Source organism: Chiloscyllium plagiosum, unplaced genomic scaffold (assembly GCF_037043375.1).
Source record: "Chiloscyllium plagiosum isolate Xiang-an unplaced genomic scaffold, Cpla_swu_hap1 HiC_scaffold_36, whole genome shotgun sequence".
Lineage (NCBI taxonomy): Eukaryota > Metazoa > Chordata > Chondrichthyes > Orectolobiformes > Hemiscylliidae > Chiloscyllium > Chiloscyllium plagiosum.
This window is the reverse complement of record NW_028270174.1, coordinates 48,697,213-48,718,030: the sequence shown is the minus strand read 5'-3', so window position 1 is coordinate 48,718,030 and position 20,818 is coordinate 48,697,213. Positions and strand designations below refer to the sequence as shown.

At 41.6% G+C, this 20,818-nt stretch overlaps 1 protein-coding gene across 1 annotated transcript in view; it reads right to left on the bottom strand.

Moving 5' to 3' along the window:
- rxfp1 (relaxin family peptide receptor 1) overlaps positions 1–20,818 on the bottom strand; it is a 122,595-nt gene that overhangs the window by 26,294 nt on the left and 75,483 nt on the right. The window contains exons 12-16 of the mRNA XM_043673942.2: positions 16,731–16,802; positions 8,261–8,332; positions 7,410–7,481; positions 7,073–7,302; positions 6,145–6,555 (exon numbers count right to left, since the gene is read on the bottom strand). Coding sequence (XP_043529877.2) covers positions 6,145–6,555; positions 7,073–7,302; positions 7,410–7,481; positions 8,261–8,332; positions 16,731–16,802 — 857 coding nt within the window. The remainder of the gene's footprint in view (positions 1–6,144; positions 6,556–7,072; positions 7,303–7,409; positions 7,482–8,260; positions 8,333–16,730; positions 16,803–20,818) is intronic.

Genomic DNA, 20,818 nt, shown 5'->3' with positions numbered 1-20,818 from the left:
AGGATGGGGGGGTGGGGGTGAGACCCAGGGAGAAAGTGAGGAAAGAGACCAGTCTGAGACTGATTCGATTGGGAAAAGGAGCAAGTCAAACAGTCAGGACAGGTAGGTACATCAGAGAGCGGGGTAGGACTGATTAAACTGTATTTATTTCAAAGCAAGAGGCCTAACAGGGTAAGCAGATTAACTCGGGGTATGGTTGGAAACATGAGATTGGGGTTTTGTAGCAATTGCAGAGGCATGGTTCTGGGTATGGACAGGACTAGCAGCTTAATGGTCCAGGATAAAGATGCTATACGAGGATAGAAAGGGTGGTAAGAGAGGAGGGGGAGTGGTGTTTTTGATAAGGGATAACATTATGGCTGTACTTAGGAAGGATATTCCTGGGGATACGTCCAGGGAACTTATTTGGGTGGAATTGAGAAATAGGAAAGGGATGACCACTTATTGGGATTGTACTATAGACTCCCAATAGTCAGCACAAAATTGAGAAACAAAATTGTAAGGAGATCGCAGTTATCTGTAAGAATAATAAGATGATTTCTGTAGAGAATTTTAACTTTCCAAACATAGACTGAGACTGCCATAGAGTTAAACGCTTGGAAGATTTGTTAAGTGTGTACAAGAAAATGTACCTATTAGAGAAGGTGCAAAATATGACATACTCTTGGAAAATAAGGCAGGGCAGGTGATTGAGGTGTCAGTGGAGGAGCACTTTGGGGCCAGCGAACATAATTCTATTAGTTTTAAAATACTGATGGAAAAGTTTAGACAGGATCTAAAATTTAAAGTTGTAAATTGGAGGAAGGCCGTTTTTGATGGTATTAGACAAGAACTTTCAAAAGTAGCGAGTTTTGAGAAGATTTGTAGCTCAGGTTGAGGTTTTGGATGTAGGTTTGCTCGCTGAGCTGGAAGGTTCATTTCCAGAAGTTTTGTTACCTTACTAGGTAACATCTTCAGTGGGCCTCAGGCGAAGCAATGCTTAAAATTCCTGCTTTCTATTTATATGTTTGGGTTTCTTTGGGTTGGTGATGTCATTTCCTGTGGTGATGTTATTTCCTGTGGCGAAGTCACTTCCAGTTCCTTTTCTCAGGTGGTAGATGGGGTCTAAATCGACGTGTTTGTTGATAGAGTTCCAGTTGGAATGATATGCTTCTAGAAATTCTTGTGTGTGTCTTTGTTTGGCTTGACTTAGGATGGATGTGTTGTCCCAGTCGAAGTGGTGTCCTTCCTCATCTGTATGTGAGGATACTAGTGAGAGAGGGTCATGTCTTTTTGTGGCTAGTTGGTGTTCATGTATCCTGGTGGCTAGTTTTCTGGCTGTTTGTCCAATGTAGTGTTTGTTACAGTCCTTGCATGGTATTTTGTAAATGACATTAGTTTACTTGTCTGCATAGGATCTTTCAAGTTCATTAGCTGCTGTGTTAGTGTGTTGGTGGGTTTGTGGGCTACCGTGATGCCAAGGGGTCTCAGTAGTGTGGCAGTCATTTCCGAGATGTCTTTGATGTAGGGGAGAGTGGCTCGGGTTTCTGGACGTGTTTTGTCTGCTTGTTGGGATATGTTGCTGAGAATTTGGCATACTGTGTTCATTGGGTACCCATTCTTTTTGAATAGATGGTATAGGTGATCTTCCTCTGCTCTGCGTAGTTCCTCTGTGCTGCAGTGTGTGTCGGCTCATTGAAATAATGTTCTGATGCAGCTTCGTTTGTGGGTGTTGGGATGATTGCTTCTGTCGTTCAATATTTGGTCTATATGTGTTGTTTTCCTGTAGATGCTAGTTTGAAGTTCCCCATTGGCTGTTCGCTCGACTGCGACATCTAGGAATGGCGGTTTGTTGTTGTTTTTCTCCTCTTTAGTAAATTTTATGCCAGTAAGGGTATTATTGCTGGCCTCTACATTGTTTCGTTTAGCGATGACAAAGGTATCATCCATGTAGCGGACCCAGAGTTTGGGTTGGATGGTTGGCAGAGCTGTTTGCTCAAGTCTCTGCATTACTGCCTTTATACAGACAACAAGCAAAACTAATGTCATTTACAAAATACCATGCAAGGACTGTAACAAACACTACATTGGACAAACAGGCAGAAAACTAGCCACCAGGATACATGAACACCAACTAGCCACAAAAAGACATGACCCTCTCTCACTAGTATCCTCACATACGGATGAGGTAGGACACCACTTCGACTGGGACAACACATCCATCCTAGGACAGCCAAACAAAGACATGCATGAGAATTCCTAGAAGCATGGCATTCCAACCAGAATTCTATCAACAAACACATTGATTTAGACCCCATCTACCACCCCCCTGAGAAAAGGAACAGGAGGTGACTTCACCACAGGAAATAACATCACCACAGGAAATGACATCACCGACCCAACGAAACCCAAACATTTAAATAGAAAGCAGGAATTTTCAGCATTGCTTCGCCTGAGGCCCACTGAAGATGTTACCTAGTAAGGTAACGAAACTTCTGGAAATGAACCTTCCAGCTCAGCGAGCAAACCTACATCCAAAAGTTTCAAAAGTAGATTGGGGATGGATGTTTGCAGGTAGAGGGACAGCTGGATTGATAGTAAACTGATGAAGTGGTGCATTGGATTTGTCTGCTTTTGAGTACAGAACATGTCTGGGCAATTCTCTGCATTGTCAGATAGATGTCAGTGTTATGCCTGCACTGAAACAGATTGGCTAGAGGCATGACAAATCCTGGAACACATACCTCCAATCTGTGTTAACTACATGCATGCTAATTGCTAAACCAAGTAGCTCTGGTGTGTTTTGCATCAGAAGAATGTGCATGAGCTCTAGAAGCCATTTTGGAACCTTCACTCACAGGGACCCCCAAAAGCTCTGCAATGCTGTTTCTAAACACAGATTCAGTACTTGGGTATCATCCAAGAGATTTACAGTTTAAAAATAGCATATCTGGAGGAATTTAAGCACTAGCCAGGGAAATATTGTTCATTTCATCTCAAATAAGGTCTTAGAAAACTCAAGGGGGATTCCTGATGAAGGGCATTTGCCCAAAACATCGATTTTCCTGCTCCTCGGACGCTGCCTGACCTGCTGTGCTTTTCCAGCACCACTCTAATCTTAGAAAACTCATGCCTGCTGACAGCAGCATGAAGTTCTCTGATAATTTTACAGATGTTCCAGAATTTTACACTGGATTAGTAATTGATCCAAGATGGTATTGATCACTTTTTCCAAAAAGTCTGGAGAATGAAGGATAAAGTACATTTATATACTGCCTTTCAGATATGCTTTAGAGCTGAAAATGTGTTGCTGGAAAAGTGCAGCAGGTCAGGCAGCATCCAGGGAACAGGAGAATCGACATTTCGGGAATGAGGAAAGTTTGTCCAGCAGGCTAAGATAAAAGGTAGGGAGGAGGGACTTGGGGGAGGGGCGTCGGAAATGCGATAGGTGGAAAGAGGTCAAGGTGAGGGTGATTGGTCAGACTGGGGTGGGGGCGGAGAGGTCAGGAAGAAGATTGCAGGTTAGGAAGGCGGTGCTGAGTTCGATGGATTTGACTGAGACAAGGTGGGGGGAGGGGAAATGAGGAAACTGGTGAAATCCGAGTTCATCCCTTGTGGTTGGAGGATTCCTAGGCGGAAGATGAGGCGCTCTTCCTCCAACCGTCGTGTTGTTGTGGTCTGGCGATGGAGGAGTCCAAAGACCTGCATATCCTTGGTGGAGTGGGAGGGGGAGTTGAAGTGTTGAGCCACAGGGTGGTTGGGTTGGTTGGTCCGGGTGTCCCAGAGGTGTTCTCTGAAACATTCCGCAAGTAGGCGGCCTGTCTCCCCAATATAGAGGAGGCCACATCGGGTGCAGAGGATGCAATAGATGATGTGTGTGGAGGTGCAGGTGAATTTGTGGTGGATATGGAAGTTTCCTTTGGGGCCTTGGAGGGAGGTGAGGGGGGAGGTGTGGGCGCAGGTCTTGCACCTCCTGCGGTTGCAGGGGAAGGTGCCGGGAGTGGAGGTTGGGTTGGTGGGGGGTGTGGACCTGACGAGGGAGTCACGGAGGGAGTGGTCTTTACGGAATGCTGATAGGGGAGGGGAGGGAAATATATCCTTGGTGGTGGGGTCTGTTTGGAGGTGGCGGAAATGACGGTGGATGATGCGCTGTACATGGAGATTGGTGGGGTGGTAGGTGAGGACCAGTGGGGTTCTGTCCTGGTGGCGGTTGGAGGGGCGAGGCTCAAGGGCGGAGGAGCGGGAAGTGGAAGAGATGCGGTGGAGGGCATCGTCGACCATGTCGGGGGGGAAATTGCGGTCCTTGAAGAAGGAGGCCATCTGGGTTGTACGTTTTTGGAACTGGTCCTCCTGGGAGCAGATGCGGCGGAGACGAAGGAATTGGGAGAATGGGATGACGTTTTTACAGGGGGCAGGGTGGGAGGAGGTGTAGTCCAGGTAGCTGTGGGAGTCGGTCAGTTTGTAGTAGATGTCTGTGTTGATTCGGTCGCCTGAGATAGAAATAGAAAGGTCGAGGAAGGGGAGGGAGGAATCTGAGACTGTCCAGGTGAAAGATATGCTTTAGAGCCAGTTATTTGCTTTTGAGGTGCAGTCATTGCTGATGTGCAGGCAATCACTGAAATCCATTTGTACACACAGTTCTAAAGTATCATTTATATAAATGATCAGTTATCTTTTCTGCTTTAGTGATAGCTTGTGGCCAAGATAAATTGAGAATTTCCCTGTTCCCCTTCAAGCAGTGTGATGGGATCTTTTAAAAGGCCGAAGTGATCAGCCAACTCCCATAAATTGACATTAAAATGTAAATGTTCCTATGCTTATTAAAACATTAAAACTCCTATTTCTCATATTGGTAGAATCTGTCAGGTTATTTACATCAGAAACATATTTGAAAGTCTCAACTGCAGCACAAAGAAGTAAATTAGGTTTGTTATTCAGTAACTTCTACCTGAAGACAATATTGCATTAAACACTGTGCTATTTCCATCTGTCAAGGATCCGGTGCATTAGGATAGTGGTCTACCATTGTCAGGAATAAACTGAATGTTCTGATTATCAAATTGCCTTTGTGCTTTCAGAATACAAGTACTTGTTTGTTATCTGTCATATATATGTACCCTGCAGAGGTGATTTTTGTTGATGCCAATGAATAACTTCAATGGAGGTTGAACTTCAATGAACTTCACACAAATCGTTTGTAAAATTTGTCATTTCAACATACCAAAGCATGACAATTATATTTTAGTTTCACACCTGTAGAGAAGTGGACTCCAGGTGGCTTAAAATGTGTAACATACTGCAAAAATAATGACACACCACATGGGTTGCAAAAGGATTTAACCCTCTGATTTCCCCATATGGTTTGATCTCACTTCTCAGCTGAGCTGTTGGTAAAGCAGAGTTCAGTATCATGGGGGTGAAACTGAAGGATGAAGCAATCCATTATGTTCTTGTACATCTAACAGCTGGTTGAGGAGTAGCAATGGAATGGGAACAGGGTACCTTGATGTTCCCTTAGCCAGGTGTTTGGATCAGGAGGAAGACATGGGCTGAAGATGGAAAGAATAGAAACAAATAAAATTGGGAGGGGCAAACATTAAGCATAAGACTATATAAACAAAACACCTTTGCTGTTATCAAAATAAATTTTGAATTTAGGGAATTTACAACATTTTGACGCAGTTTCAATATTGCATTTTCTATTTTTCTTCATTGCTATCTTGAAAGTACTGATTGCTGCTAGGGTACAGTTATATGGTTGCTTGGAGCCCTTGATATCTCACTAAACCAGCCATTTAACTGGAGTGAACTTGGACATTGAATGCTTTCATGATACTTGACGAAGCAGTAATAATTAAGCTTAATCATCTTCTCATACCCTGTATCACTGCATTCAGAGTAAGCAATAGTAATCAGGATTAGAAGTCTTAGCTGTTTCTTTTTCTTCATAGCCAAGTATCAAAAAGTTCAAATATATCATTCCTAACGACCTCCCTTTCTCTTCTCCCCTGCAGAGATTTGGTAACTCAACAAACAGCTGGTACTTTCTGTTAGATATGCTGCTGGGCTACGAATGGATCGATAGTATAGTTGAATACACACAAGAAAACATGCTACTGAACTTGAATTGAATAGTTAGACACAATGAATAATCTTCAGGCTTACCAAGAAAAATGATAGTTGAATATATCTGTGCTCCATAAGTGTCCAAATGTTCTGAATGCAGTGGGAAGCATACTCCATTTCTGCCATAATAATTCTTAAAGAAGTCATTATTCATCAGGGGAGTGAATGCAATGACAAATCCCACAAACCAAATGAAAACCAAAATAAAAACTGTTCTGCATTTTCCTGGCTTCAGATTGCTGAATGGATAAACAATGCAGAGGTACTTTTCCAAAGTCAGGAAAGACAAAAGTAATACAGACACCTCTGTTGAAAACATTGCTAAAGATCCAGTTATCCGACACTGCATGCTGTCCATCCACATTTGAGCATGCCTATTGTATTCGCCACGGTATCTAAGGTCATATGATCCAATTAGTAAAAGATATATTCCCATCAGGCAGTCTGCACCTAGGAAGAACAAAGCAAACATTTATTAGTTGGGTCTACAAAGAAAATCTACACATCAATATGTGTCTCAGTACAGTGACAATCATAACCCAGTCGTCTTTGAGTCTCTAGGATCATAATCCTACTCCGGAATTCAGCACAAAAGTATAGTTTGACTTTACAATGTGGTACTGAGGGAGTGTTGCACTATCATAATTGAGAGGTTAAACTATGCATTCTGCAAATATGATTCCTTACAGATTTGAACAGCTGATTTTACATATCATATCATGTAGATTTGGTGCTGGACTCTGTTTGTTCCTACCGGGGCATCACAGCAAGAGTCATTACTGCGGTGTGCCTATATAACTTCTACGTGGTAGCATAACAATGACAATGGTAAAGATGTGTAGAGGTTACTTGACTGCCTTTTTGACTGTACATACCAGGATATCAGAAAAGGAAGAAGATTGATGCAATTAAAATATATACGATACTAAAAGAAAATCAAAGTTTGCTCCATTGAGTGTATACTTACAGCAAAGAGACATGATAGACAAGCTATGAAGCTTGTTCTCCGATCTGATGTAAAATCTCATGCAAATGACGAAGATGTTTCCAGAACAAGTAATAGCAGAAACCACCCAAACAAAAACTCGAAGGACAGCATTAGCAAGCAGGTTCTCAAAGGATGATATTCCATCGGTGTTAGGCTTGCAGCTACGAACATGTGGGGTATAAGCACAGAACTGGAATTTCTTAAAATATCTGAAAGGAAAGTCAAATTATTAGCATGCTTCTATTAAAGTCATGGGCTGCAACAGCACTTGCATTAAGAGTTCCTTCTAGTTTATATATATTTGCATAACACTTACACATGGGATAGATTCGTAAGAGGCTGGAATATCCTGTTATGTAGAGCCTGAAAATCCATTCCATCCATACTGCTGTAACAATAGAAAATATTAATATCCTTACAAAACATATCCATTCAATTAGTATGGGTAGGATTTGAAGTTTCTTCTCATCAGCATTGGGATATGAAAATGCTCGATATTCGGAAAATTTACCTCTAAATTGACTCCAAACTAGCGCTAAATTAAAAACTTCAAAGTGCCTCTCCCACATAGTAATACAAAGTATCCTTTTAGACTGAATATGTGGCCACTGTGGGACACAGTGCCTCATGAGTTTTTGATGGTGCACTACGGCCCTACAATTATACAGAAGTTCTGTCAGTTACCATCACTATTCTGATTGCAAACAGGTAGCTACACAATTTCCATGAAGTCTGTGGAGAAACGGCTGTCACAGTGGCTCAGTAGTTAGCACTGCCACCTCACAGCACCATGGAACCGGGTTCAATTCCAGCCTCAGACGACTGTCTTATGTGGAGTTTGCATATTCTCCCCATCTCTGTGTGGGTTTCCTCCCACAGTTCAAAGATGTGCAGGATGGGTGGGGCACTGCTAAATTGCCAATAGTGTCCAGGGATGCGTAGGGTAGGTGGATTAGCCATGGGAAATGCAGGGATAGGGTAGGGAGGTGGGTCTAGGTGGGATACTCTTTGGAGGGTTGGTTTGGATTCGATGGACCGAATGGCCTGCTTCTACACTGTAGGGATTCTGTAGTCGCTACGCACAAATTTCACTAAAAAAAATCATAGATTATAATACTTAGTTGAATATCAAAACATTCATATTGTAAAGGTCCTGGGAAAACTTACAGTGATTTTAGATTCTCCAGGCAATCAAATTGGTCTTTATGGATTTGCTTCATGATATTGAAAGAAATGTTCCTGCAATGACAAGGGGTAACCAGTTATATTCTTTTTATCAACTCATATTTTTTGTGCACAGAATGTCATTCCATGCTATGGAAATGTTTCGATGTCAACAGTTTCTCCTGAGATTTTATTAGCCCAATCAAAAGATAACACTGTTAACCAGAGATGGGAATGTGTTGGTAGTGTCTATGAAACCTTTGCTTAGCTACACGCTATACAATTGATACACAACAACATACATGCACACTCTTGGTACAAATCTTTGTCTGGCACCTGAGTAACATTTGCAGGATTAGGAAGGAGAGATCACATCCAGAGTGAGCGTATATTTCTGGGATCTTTAGGAAAGAACAGGAATTTGGTGCAGAGGAGAAAAGCTGCTTTTTGCTTGTTTTTTTAATTTACAATTTGTAAGGTTTTCAATAAACTGGATATACTGAAGCTGAGTAGGCAAAAGTAAGGACTGCAAATGCTGGAAACCAGAGTTTAGATCAGAGTGGTGCTGGAAAAGCACAGCAGGTCAGGCAGCATCCGAGGAGCAGGAAAATGCCCTGATGAAAGGCTTTTGCTCTATACTGAAGCCGAGCCCAGGATCAGAGGCACAACATAAAACAATGAGTGACATCACAGACAACTGTAAGTTCATTGGTTGGTAATAGCAGCTAATGTGACTATCTATTAGAAGTTACTTTCAGATTAGAGTTCATAGTTTCTTGAAAGTGGAGTCACAGATAGATAGGATAGTGAAGAAGGCAGTTGGTATGCTTGCCTTTATTGGTCAATGCATTGAGTATAGGAGTTGGGAGGTAATGTTGCAGCTGTACAGGACATTGGTTAGGCCACTATTGGAATAGTATGTACAATTCTGGTCTCCCTGCAATAGGAAGGATGTTGTGAAACTTGAAAGGTGTACAATATTTACAAGGATGTTGCCAGGATTTGTGCAGTTGGATGAGGCTGAATATGCTGGGGCTATTTTACCTGGAATGTTGGAGGCTGAGGGGTGACCTTATAGAGGTTTATAAAATCATGAGGGGCATGGATAGGATAAATAGACAAGCTCTTTTCTCTGGGGTAGGGGAATCCAAAACTAGAGGACATTGGTTTAAAATGAGAGGAGAAAGATTTAAAAGGGACCTAAGGGGAAATTTGTTTAAGCAGAGGGCAGTCGTATATGGAAGATTCCTGAAGACTGGAAAATGCTATAGATCAACAAATAGTAGAAGTATGTAAAAAGAACACAGCAATAATTAGGGGTGATTTTAATTTCCATATTAATTAGGTTTATCAGATTGAAAAAGGTAGCTATGACAACAAATTCATTGAATGCATTAGGGATAGTTTTCTTGAGCAATATGTTATGAAGCCAACTAGGGAACAGGCTATCTTGGATCTGGTAGTGGATAATGAGTTAGGATTAAAGGGTTTCAGAGTAAAAGATTCTCCAGGACATTGTGATCATAACATGATAGAATTTAACCCATTCCTCAGGGACATCAGTGAATCAAAGGGTACTTCAGGGTGGGATTTGAAAGTATTGACCCAAGAGCATCAAGCTTGGTTTGCAGAATGATCACCACAATTCACAGGCTCCTAGTCTGTTTAACACTTTTGTTTGTTTAAAATCATGTGACCATTCCCTGTTTGATTCCGTAAATTTGGAGATTTCTGATGTTCAAATTGTCAGTCAAAATGAAATCTGTGTTCATTCATCAACTACACTAACCAGATGTACTCTCCCTCCTTATCATCGAAAATTTAAACAAAATCAATTTGTTTTTAGTCATGAGATGAAGGAAAGGGCAGCATTTATTTTTCATTCCTAATTGCCCAGAAGCAGTTAAGAGCCAAGCAGCTTGCTGTGGGTCTGGAGTCACATGTAGACCAGGCCAGGTAAGGATGGCAGTTGCCTCCGCTGAAGGACATTAGTGAACAAAATGTGTTTTCCCCAACAATGGATTCATGATCATTGACAGACTCTTAATTCTAGATTTTCTCTTAATTCTGCATTTTGGGAAAGCAAATCTTAGCAGGACGTATACACTTAATGGTAAGGACCTAAGGAGTGTTGCTGAACAAAGGGACCTTGGAATGCAGGTTCATAGCTCCTTGAAAGTGGAGTCGCAGGTAGATAACATAGTGAAGAAGGCATTTGGTATGCTTTCCTTTATTGGTCAGAGTATTGAGTACAGGAGTTGGGAGGTCATGTTGCGGCTGTACAGGACATTGGTTAGGCCACTGTTGGAATATTGCTTGTAATTCTGGTCTCCTTCCTATCGGAAAGATATTGTGAAACTTGAAAGGGTTCAGAAAAGATTTACAAGGATGTTGCCAGGGTTGGAGGATTTGAGCTATAGGGAGAGGCTGAACAGGCTGGGGCTGTTTTCCCTGGAGCATCGGAGGCTGAGGGGTGACTTTACAGAGGTTTACAAAATTATGAGGGGCATGGATAGTATAAATAGAGAAAGTCTTTTCCCTGGGGTTGGGGAGTCCAGAACTAGAGGGCATAGGTTTAAGGTGAGAGGGGAAAGATATAAAAGGGACCTACGGGGCAACTTTTTCATGCAGAGAGTGGTAAGTGTATGGAATGAGGTGCCAGAGGAAGTGGTGGAGGCTAGTTCAATTGCAACATTTAAAAGGCATCTAGATGGGTATATGAATAGGAAGGGTTTGGAGGGATATGGGCCTAGTGCTGGCAGGTGGGACTAGATTGGGTTGGGATATCTGGTCGGCATGGATGAGTTTGACCGAAGGGTCTGTTTCCATGCTGTACATCTCTATGGCTCTATTATTTAGTTCAACAGTGAGAAATAAGAGTCAGAAACAACTGTGTTTAACTTAAATAAAGGGAATTACAATGAAATAAAGGGAAAGATAGCTAAAGTGAACAGGGCAAATAGATTAGCATGAATGACTGTAAGCAAGCAGCAGGAGACACTTAAAGAGGTAATTAATAACTTTCAGCAAAAATTCATGGCAGCAAAGAGGAATAAAGCAACAATGGTTAACCAAGGATGTTAAGGATGAAAGAAAAGCATATAAGTCAGTGATAGGCTATGAAGATTGGGAAAGTCTACATAGAAATAATGATACATTCCATAAGCAGGCAAAGAAGGTGGCAAACAGAATATAATTTGGAACAATGTGAAGTTCATCATTTTGGAAGGGAGAACGAAATAACAGTGTATTATTTAAATGGATAAAATCTCCAGAAAGCTGCCTTCATAAAGGGTCTTAGGTTTACATCTGCATGAAACACAGAAAGCTAGCACACAGATGCAGCCGGAAATCAGGAAGCCTAAAGAAATGTTAGCACTTATTTCCAGGGGGTTGGAATATAAAAGTAGGGATGTCTTACTGCAACAGTCCAAGGACCACATCTGGAGTCCTGTGAGCAAGTTTGGTCACCTTATTTAAGGAAAGATACCATTTCATTGGAGGCATTTCAGAGAAAGTTCCCGAGGATGATCCCTGATATGGAGCGATTGTCTTACGAGCAAAGGTTAAACAGGTTTTAGATTAGATTACATTACAGTGTGGAAACAGGTCCTTCGGACCAACAAGTCCACACCGACCCGCCGAAGCGCAACCCACCCATACCCCTAACCTAACACTACGGGCAATTTAGCATGGCCAATTCACCTGACCTGCACATCTTGGGACTGTGGGCGGAAACCGGAGCACCCGGAGGAAACCCACGCAGACACGGGGAGAACGTGCAAACTCCACACAGTCAGTTGTCTGAGGCGGGAATTGAACCCGGGTCTCTGGCGCTGTGAGGCAGCAGTGCTAACCACTGTGCCACCGTGCCGCCCACTCACTAAAATTTGTGACTCTACTCACTAAAATTTAGAAGAATGAGAGGTGATCTCATTAAAACATACAGGATTCTTAAGGGGCTTGACAGAGTAAATGATTCTCCTCACTGGAGAGGGCATAATCTTAGAATTAAGTAGTGCCAATTTAAATCTGATATATGGAGGAGAAAATGCTGGAAAATCTCAGCAGGTCTGGCAGCATCTGTAAAGAGAGCAAACAGCTGACATTTCGAGTCTAACTGGCCCTTTGACAAAGGGTCAGTTAGACTCGAAACGTCAGCTCTTTGCTCTCCTTACAGATGCTGCCAGACCTGCTGAGATTTTCCAGCATTTTCTCTTTTGGTTTCAGATTCCAGCATCTGCAGTAATTTGCTTTTATCCTGATATAAGGAGGAATTTGTTCTCTCAGAGGATTGAAAACTTTTGGACCTCTTTACCATTGAGATTTGTACTGGGAAAGTCCTTGTCTATATTTAAGGCTGAGATAGATAGATTCTTGATGAGTAGGGGAGGAAAATGGACACGAAGAGTGTCAGATCAACCACAATCCTACTGAATGGTGAAACAGGCTCAAGGAGCTTATTGGCAACACATTTCCAGCTCTGATCTCCAGCATCTGTAGACCTCACTTTCTCCTCAAGGAGCTTATTGGCCTATTTCCATTCCTATTTCTTAGGTTTATGGTCTTAGCTGCACATTTCTGGACTAGGCCCACAATTTTTGATCCATTCATTTTTAAAAAAACTGATCATTACATGCACGACATGCACATGAATACATTTACTAGCTTGAACAAACCACCTCGACATTTACTGAGTTGTGACTTGAATCAAACCCCTTTTAACAGATTTTGTTGTCCCATAAAAATAGATCAATATCAAAGATTGTGTCTATGTCAAACCACACTTTTCAATATTTTCTACAAAATATTCATCAATTGCCATTCAAACATTTCAATAATCTCTCTCACACAAACTAATGGGGTATTTTAACACTTTCATCACAACTTATGCCTAAAATAATGAATCATGTACTTATTCAGTCATTGTTTGAGGGAGTGTGCTTTTGTTACATTAAGACATCTGTAAGCAACATTTTAACAACCAAAAGTAGTTTGTGCATGCTTTACTTTGATACAGGAACAAAATACTGCAATGCTCGAAATGGAAAACTGACTGATGTTAATTTTTTATGTTCCTGGAATTCTATCTGAACACGACTAGCTCCACTGTGTGGAAGTGGAAATTCAACTGCAGAATGAAATAATGGGAGGAATTTTGTCATTTTCAGTTAGCAGGTTTGTAGGTGGGGGTGCTTTTAAAAATCTCTAGTGGATTTCTGCCACTGCTAAATGTCAGCAATTGGAAGTTGGGCAGGCATGGAATATCACCCCAATTCAGGCCCTTAAGTATTACTATTGATCCAATTATTAGCTATTTCATGTCCACTTCCCACCTGGCCTCCATTCTGAGACTGATGGGTAAAGTTCTGTCACAGGGTAATAGTCTGGTAGACTGCTTTGCTTGGGTCTCAGGTAGGGAAGGGGACTTGATACCTCTGATGTGGGATAGTATAGAGAAGTGAGTCCGTCCCTATGCTGGCAAACAACAGCTTTTTTTTATAAACTATTCAAACTATCCACATTAATGGGGGTAGGAGAGAACATTCTTAGAACCTTACAGCTCAGTCTTGGTTCTAAGTGGGTCTCAATGGCAGCATTTATTGCCCATCTTTAATTGCCCTGGAGAACATGGTGTTGAGCAGCCTCCTTGATCTGCTGCAGACCTTGGAGTGTAGTGTATCCATAGTGCTGTTCAGAAGGGAATTTAAGGTTTTTGACTGAGCAACAGTAAAGGAATAGCAATATAGTTCAAAATAAAGTTCGGAGGGGAGTTTTCAAGTGAATGCGTCCCATACATCTGTTTTCTTTGTCTTTCCAGATGATAGAAGACGTGGGTTTGGAAAGCGCCATCGATGGAGTGCTTGTGAGTTGTAGCAGTGCATCTTGCAGATAGTAGACACTGCTGCTACTGTATGTCAGTGGTGAAGTAAATGAATGTTGAAGGTTGTTGATGAGGCATCTCAGCTGACTGCTTTGTCCTGGACGGTATTGACCTTCTTCGATTGGAGTTGCAATCTTCCATGAAAGTAGAGAGTATTCCATCACACTTTAGAACCATGTCTTGTAGTTGGTGAACAGCATGATGGAGATGGGTGAATTTCTCACCACAGAATTCCTAACCTATGGTCTGCTCTTGTGGCCAAAAGTGTCTATATGGCTGGTCAAGTTCAGTTTCTGATGTTGATAGTGGGGATGCAGTGGTAGTAACGCCATTGAGCGTGCAAGAGCAATGGTCATATTCTCTAGTTAGGGATGTTCATGGCCTGGTGCTTGTGTGGTGCAAGTGTTACTCACCACTTATCAGCCCAAGTCAGGATGTTGTCCAAATCTTGTTACATATAGGCATGAACTAGAATTTCCACATGGTTTAGTATCTAATGAGTAGAAATTAGTGCTAAATACGGTGCAACATGAGTGAACATCCCACTTCTGACCTTCTAACGGGGGAAAATTAATTCATAGAAATCCTACAGTATGGAAGCAGGCCATTTGGCCCATTGAATCCACACTGACATTCTGAAGATCCCACCAAGATCCACCACTCCTCCACCCTGTAACCCTGCATTTCCCATGGCGAGACCAACTAGCCTGCACTGGACACTATGGGTGATTTCGCAAAGCCAATTCATCAAACCTGAACATCTTTGGACTGTGGAAGGAAACTGGAGCACCTGGAGGAAACCCATGCAGATACAGGAAGAATGTGCAAACCTCACACAGGTAGATGCCCAAGGCTGCAAATGATCCTGGGTCACTTCGCTGAGGAATTCCTGCATGATGTTCTGGAACTGAGATGACTGATCTCCAACAATCACAATTTCCTTTGTATAAGTAATACTCAGTTAGCAGAGAGTTTGCTCTTGATTCCAGTTTTACTCGGGATCCAAATTGGTTGATTATTGCCATGATGTCAAGGACAGTTACTCTCACCTCAGCTCTTTTGTCCATATTTGAGCCAAGGTTGTAATAAAGTCAAGAGCTGAGTGGCCCCTGGAAAAACCTGAACTGACCATCAGTGAGCAGGTTATTCCTTTGCAAATGCTGCTTGATGTATCAACCATTCTTCCATGACTGCTGGTGATGGAGAGTAGACTAATACGACTATAATTGACAGGTTAAACTTGTCCTTTAGCCATTTCTAATTGACCAGACCTGGATTAGAGTTAGGGTTAGACCTGATCAATTGAGGTAGAAGGTTGAGGTAGAATAACCTGCGTGAAAGAAACTTTCAAGTCATCACTTTTTTCCATGAGACTGCTAACTCGTTAAGCTATGACAATTATTATTAGAGAGCCAAAAATGACATTACAGAGGAGCTTCGTCTATTGGGAAGATGTATGTTCTAGTCTGCCCAAATCTCTAACATATTGACTCCACAATCTAAACTCACATCCTACCTATTCTCTTTTTTTATATTTCTTGATATAAAGAGGTGATTAAAGGCACAGGATACTATAAAGGCCACGAGTTATGGCAAAATTCTAGCAGTATTATTGAAGACTTGTGCTTCAGAACTAGTAATAACTCTAGTCTGACTGTTCCAGTACAACTACAACACTGATATCTACCCGATAATGTGGAAAATTACTCAGTTTTGTCCTGAAAAAGGAGAAGCTTAATCTGTCAACTATATTCCTATTAGTCTACTCTCCACCACCAGCAGTCATGGAAGTGTGGTTGCAAAACTGGCTCAGCCGTTCTTTGTAATTTGTAAATGTCAGTTTGAAAGTATTTATAACAATGAATCGGCCTTTCAATGCACAATTTGATTCAGTTACCATGCAAACACCACTGGTTAGAAATTGGTGCTTATTTCACAGAAAGCTAGATTTCCCCAAGAATGGCGTTGAGTGCAGTAAAACTACAACCAGTACTACTGAAATCAATGCCATTACCACCTGAAAAGTTCTTAAATACCTGTATATGTAAAATGTGATTTAGGAGCATGGGATAGGGCTATGTCCTTCAGCCAATCTAGCCTGTTTCATAATTCTCAAATGTGACTGATCCCTTCAATGCCATTTTCCTTCAGTATCTCCATAATCCTTAAGGTAATTAGTCATTATTTGGGTATAGAATATGTATATGTATAAAATAAATTAAATATGTTTTGAACCATATAAAATTAAAAGAGTTGTTTTCCCTAACTATTCATTAAAACTCAGCTAGTACTTGTATTGGATAAGCACACCATGTGCTAAGCTGAGTTATTCTGTTTTGGAAACAGTATGAAGTTGATATATGAACTGAGTCTGTAACCCTATGTTATCCTTTCCAGTTGACAGATTTCTACTCTATGCTAGCAGTCTTTATACTACAACCATTCAATTTTTATATGGGCTCACTCAGCTAAAAGTATCAACTTGTACAAGGTCAAAAATTTTTATATGAATAAGAAATAATAAATTCTAAGTTTTAGCATGCAAAATGTGAATACTAAGCAAGCAAATATAATCAATGATGAAATTACAATTGTATAAGTTCCTTAAGTTGCTGAAAAAGGTTATGCGGCAATTCTTGAATCTTGTTTGAAGACAAGTCCCTGTAGAAACACACAAAAAGTTGTATTAGCTCAAGTAAGACATAACAAGATGTGTCTAAGAATCCTAGAGAATTTATTGATAACATTAGTTGTGACTTCAGTTTTGTTTTCAGTAAAACAAATGCAATATTAACATTTCATTAATCTAAGCAAGACTCACATTGCATCAAACTTCATAACTTTTCTATAAATAATATTCAAAAACAAGGGCTAAAAGTTAGCTGGCCCCATTCAGGGGCAGTGGGCAGGCATCTGTAATGTACCCATCTTGGTTGTGCTGGGGTGGGCAGCATATAGATTTCTCTTTATCACAATCAGAGGGTTGAGTGTCTGTCATGCTGGTGACTGCCTCAAACCACATTGAGCTGGGAACATGTGTGCTGTTGGTCTTCTTGAAAGCAGTGTGTCCCTTTTAAATGAAAGTTACAATTAATACATAGCTGTTAGTTAAAATAGAGAAAATAGAATATAAGAGGATTTTAAAGTCTTGGATGCATTACTGGAGACATTAGTGCTGGGCATCAGGATTTCAGTGAAGTCTTCAAGAACCAACTGAGAACAGAGTTGTAGCAGGAAGCCAAAGAAGGAAGCAAGTGGTCAATTCCAGGTTCTGGCCTTGGGCACCAGTTCAAACACTTACATGGATGGTTAAGGTAATTGAATGCTTCTTCATGTATCGCTAACATTACACACTGCGCAATAAACCTCACTCATATCACCCACCCTGAACCACATACAGCCACTCCCTCTGTCCCAATGTCTTTGTGGCCTGCCTTTCTTCCCAGACCCCCTACAGCCTGTCTTGCTCCTCTCAATTACCTTGCAGACTTCCCATCACTCCAAGCCCTTATGCAGTCTCCCTGTCTCTGTCCAACTCTTGCAGTCCCCTATCTCCCCTCAGCCGCTTTTAGCCTCACCATTTCACCTGCTTCACCCATCTCCATCAGCTTGTAATCCCCATTTCCCTATCGCTATTGCACACTCCATCTCTCATATCACCATCAGGGTCCCATCTCCTGCATCATCTTTGCAGTCCACCTGTCTCCCCAGACCAGATTGCAGTATCCTATCTCCCCGCCACACCACTCCTAAAATTTGGCCTCATGGATCTGGAACAGGCTTCTCCTCTTTCCCAGGTTTGGCAAAAAGGCAGCTGGTTCCCAATCCCTGGCCCCATATTCCAGCAGACATGTCTTGCTGACTCCTGCAAGGACACCACTTATTAACCTAACATTTTGCTATTCCGCCAACAACAGGTTGCTTCTCTCTCGTGTTTTCAGCCTATTAGCACCATTGGAGTGACCCAGCTTATAATTGGAGATCAGGTCCTCATTGTTTCCTTCCATTGAATTTACAGGGGTGTGCCTTTTCTGATTAGTTTCAGCCAAAAGTGAACATTCCTGCATAATTTGACACATTGTGTTTGGGTAATGTTGACAATCACTGACATTTTGGTGTCTCTCTTGCAGTAAAGCTGGTAAATAATATAATGGAGCAGAGCAGACTTGGCTGGGACAACATCTGCAGTGCCTGCACCCAATGGAGGAGATAGATCTCAGCATCTTTGGGCTGGCTATAATACAGCTTATGGAATCCAGCATTGCTGAGAATACTAAGGATGATGGCATACTCCTGCCTTGTTCCCTTTTTAACTGCATGCACGTCCTCATTATAATCTAACATTACGAACAAGCTGCTGAAAATGTGACCATGTTTGCCAGGCTAATACCAACTTTCCCCTTCTGATATCCTGCTTTGAGACACTCGAGAATTGCTACCTGTTCTGTCACAGCTGAAGAAGGAAGAGAGAGCAACAGCTCAACACTGGACTTCCCATTCACAGCCACTAACTCTAATATTAACAGTAGGTTAATGTTAATTAAGGTTCAGAATATCAAATAGTGAATCTGCAGGAAGAAGTGGGCTAAAGTCATGCCAGGACTGGACAAAGGCTAAACAAAAATAGAAATTACTGGAGTATCTTGGGAGGTCTGGCAACATCTTTGGAGAAAAATCAGAGTCAATGTTTTGGGTCAGTGACCCTTCTTCAGTTCTAGCAGTTCTGAAGAAAGGTCACTGGACATGAAACATTAACTCTGCTTTCTTTCAATAGATTCTGCCAGACCTGCTAAATTTCTCCAGTAATTTCTGTTTCTGGTTCAGATTTCTAATCTGCAAGTCTTTGTTGCCAAAGAAAAGCTTGTTTGCCAGATCATTGGAGGACAGAATTGCTGATGACTTGTGCTGCAGAGAACTCAAGTGAGGACCTCAGTAGGACAGCATATGAGTGGTCAAGATACTGGCTGCAATGAATGGTCTGTTGAAGTCTTTTGTCAATGCTGAGAGCATGGAAGACTCTACCTCTAGGCTGGCAAAGAACACTGCATTGAACTTCCACTCTTCAAAGCTTCTGTTACACTTTCCTGTAACGCTGCAGATCCAGATTCACTACAAATGAAGCCCTATATCTGTGACAATTTATGCGCACAGTTCACCTGCATTTCCTGTAAGCTTTCAGCAATGCTCTTTACTGAGTCTTCTGAAGGAGTCATACTGGACTCAAAATGTTCTGTCTTCACAGTTGCTGCCAGACCTGCGAGTTTCTCCAACAATTCTCTGTTTTTATTTTAGGTTAACTAAATATGTGTACTGCAGAGGCAAACCTCCTGGCAGCTGTAAGTTAGAAAATGGACCTTTTTAAAACATATTTTCTCATTCTTTAAATATTTAAAGTCTTTACATTTTTCTGTTATCCTTAGGATCTGAATTTAATCAGCTTCGGGTTTCAATTAACTGAAAAATATCAACAATTAAGCTTAACTTACAAGTCCTTAATTAATTAAGATTATCCAGCAAAGTTGATATCAGATTTATATTTATTTATCAGACTTACGATCAACAATGAATGTTCGAGTAATCAAAAATTATTCACAGCAGAACAGATTATTCCTCAAATGACAGGGTAAATAGATTAGAATTTCTGTAAGTTTAAAATACTTTAACATAATGATATAAAGGTTGGCTGTGCTCATGAACCCCATAAGGAATTAAGATTGTTATGATGGGCAGCACGGCGGCTCAGTGGTTAGCACTGCTACCTCACAGCACCAAGGTCCCAGGTTTGATTCCAGCCTTGGGTGACTGCTTGTGTGGAGTTTGCACATTCTCCCCATGTCTGCGTGGGTTTCTTCCAGATGCTCTGGTTTCCTCCCACAGTCCAAAGATGTGCGGGCCAGGTGAATTGGCCATGCTAAATTGCCCATTGTGTTAGGTGCATTAGTCGGAGGGAAACGGGCCTGGGTAGGTTAATCTTCGGAGGGTTGTTGTGGATTGGTTGGGCCGAAGAGTCTGTTTCCACGCTGTAGGGAATCTAATCTAAAAATATTATTCCTGTGTCTGAGGCTGGAATTTCGCTGGTAGCCACAGAGTTCTCCATATCAAGATGTGAACTGGTGAACTTGCAGGAAATGGGAGCATAATATTATTGGGATATCCAATAAGTGTGGACGAAAGTGAGTACTGCAGATGCTGGAGGTTAGAGTCAAGAGTGTGGTGCTGGAAAAGTGCAGCTGGTCAGACAGCATCCGAGGAGCAGGAGAATCAACGTTTTGGGCAAAAGCCCTTTATCAGGAAAGAGCAATATCCAATATGTGTGGCAGCCAGTCAGTTAGTGAGTGAGAATGGAAGTACTAACTCAAGTAAGGCAAGGTTTCACAGCTGGCAGTCTAGGAGAGAGCAGCAAGGGAACTCTGGGAAGTGCAGAAGTTATGATAAAGTAAAAGACAGAATGTGGGTGATTTCCAAGTCCTCTGGTGTCTCTCTGGAGGTGTTCATCCAGTTGACACTGTCTCAATGAAATCCTGCTTCTTCAGGTCTGGAAGAAGAAAGTGGCTTAGGTGTTCAGCTTGTAACCTTAAAAATGGAACACAAGATGAATATGAAATAGGAGAAGTGGGTGACCCCCTAGCCAGTGGAGCCCACGGTAGCAGCTTTGACTTTCAGATGCATAACTATCA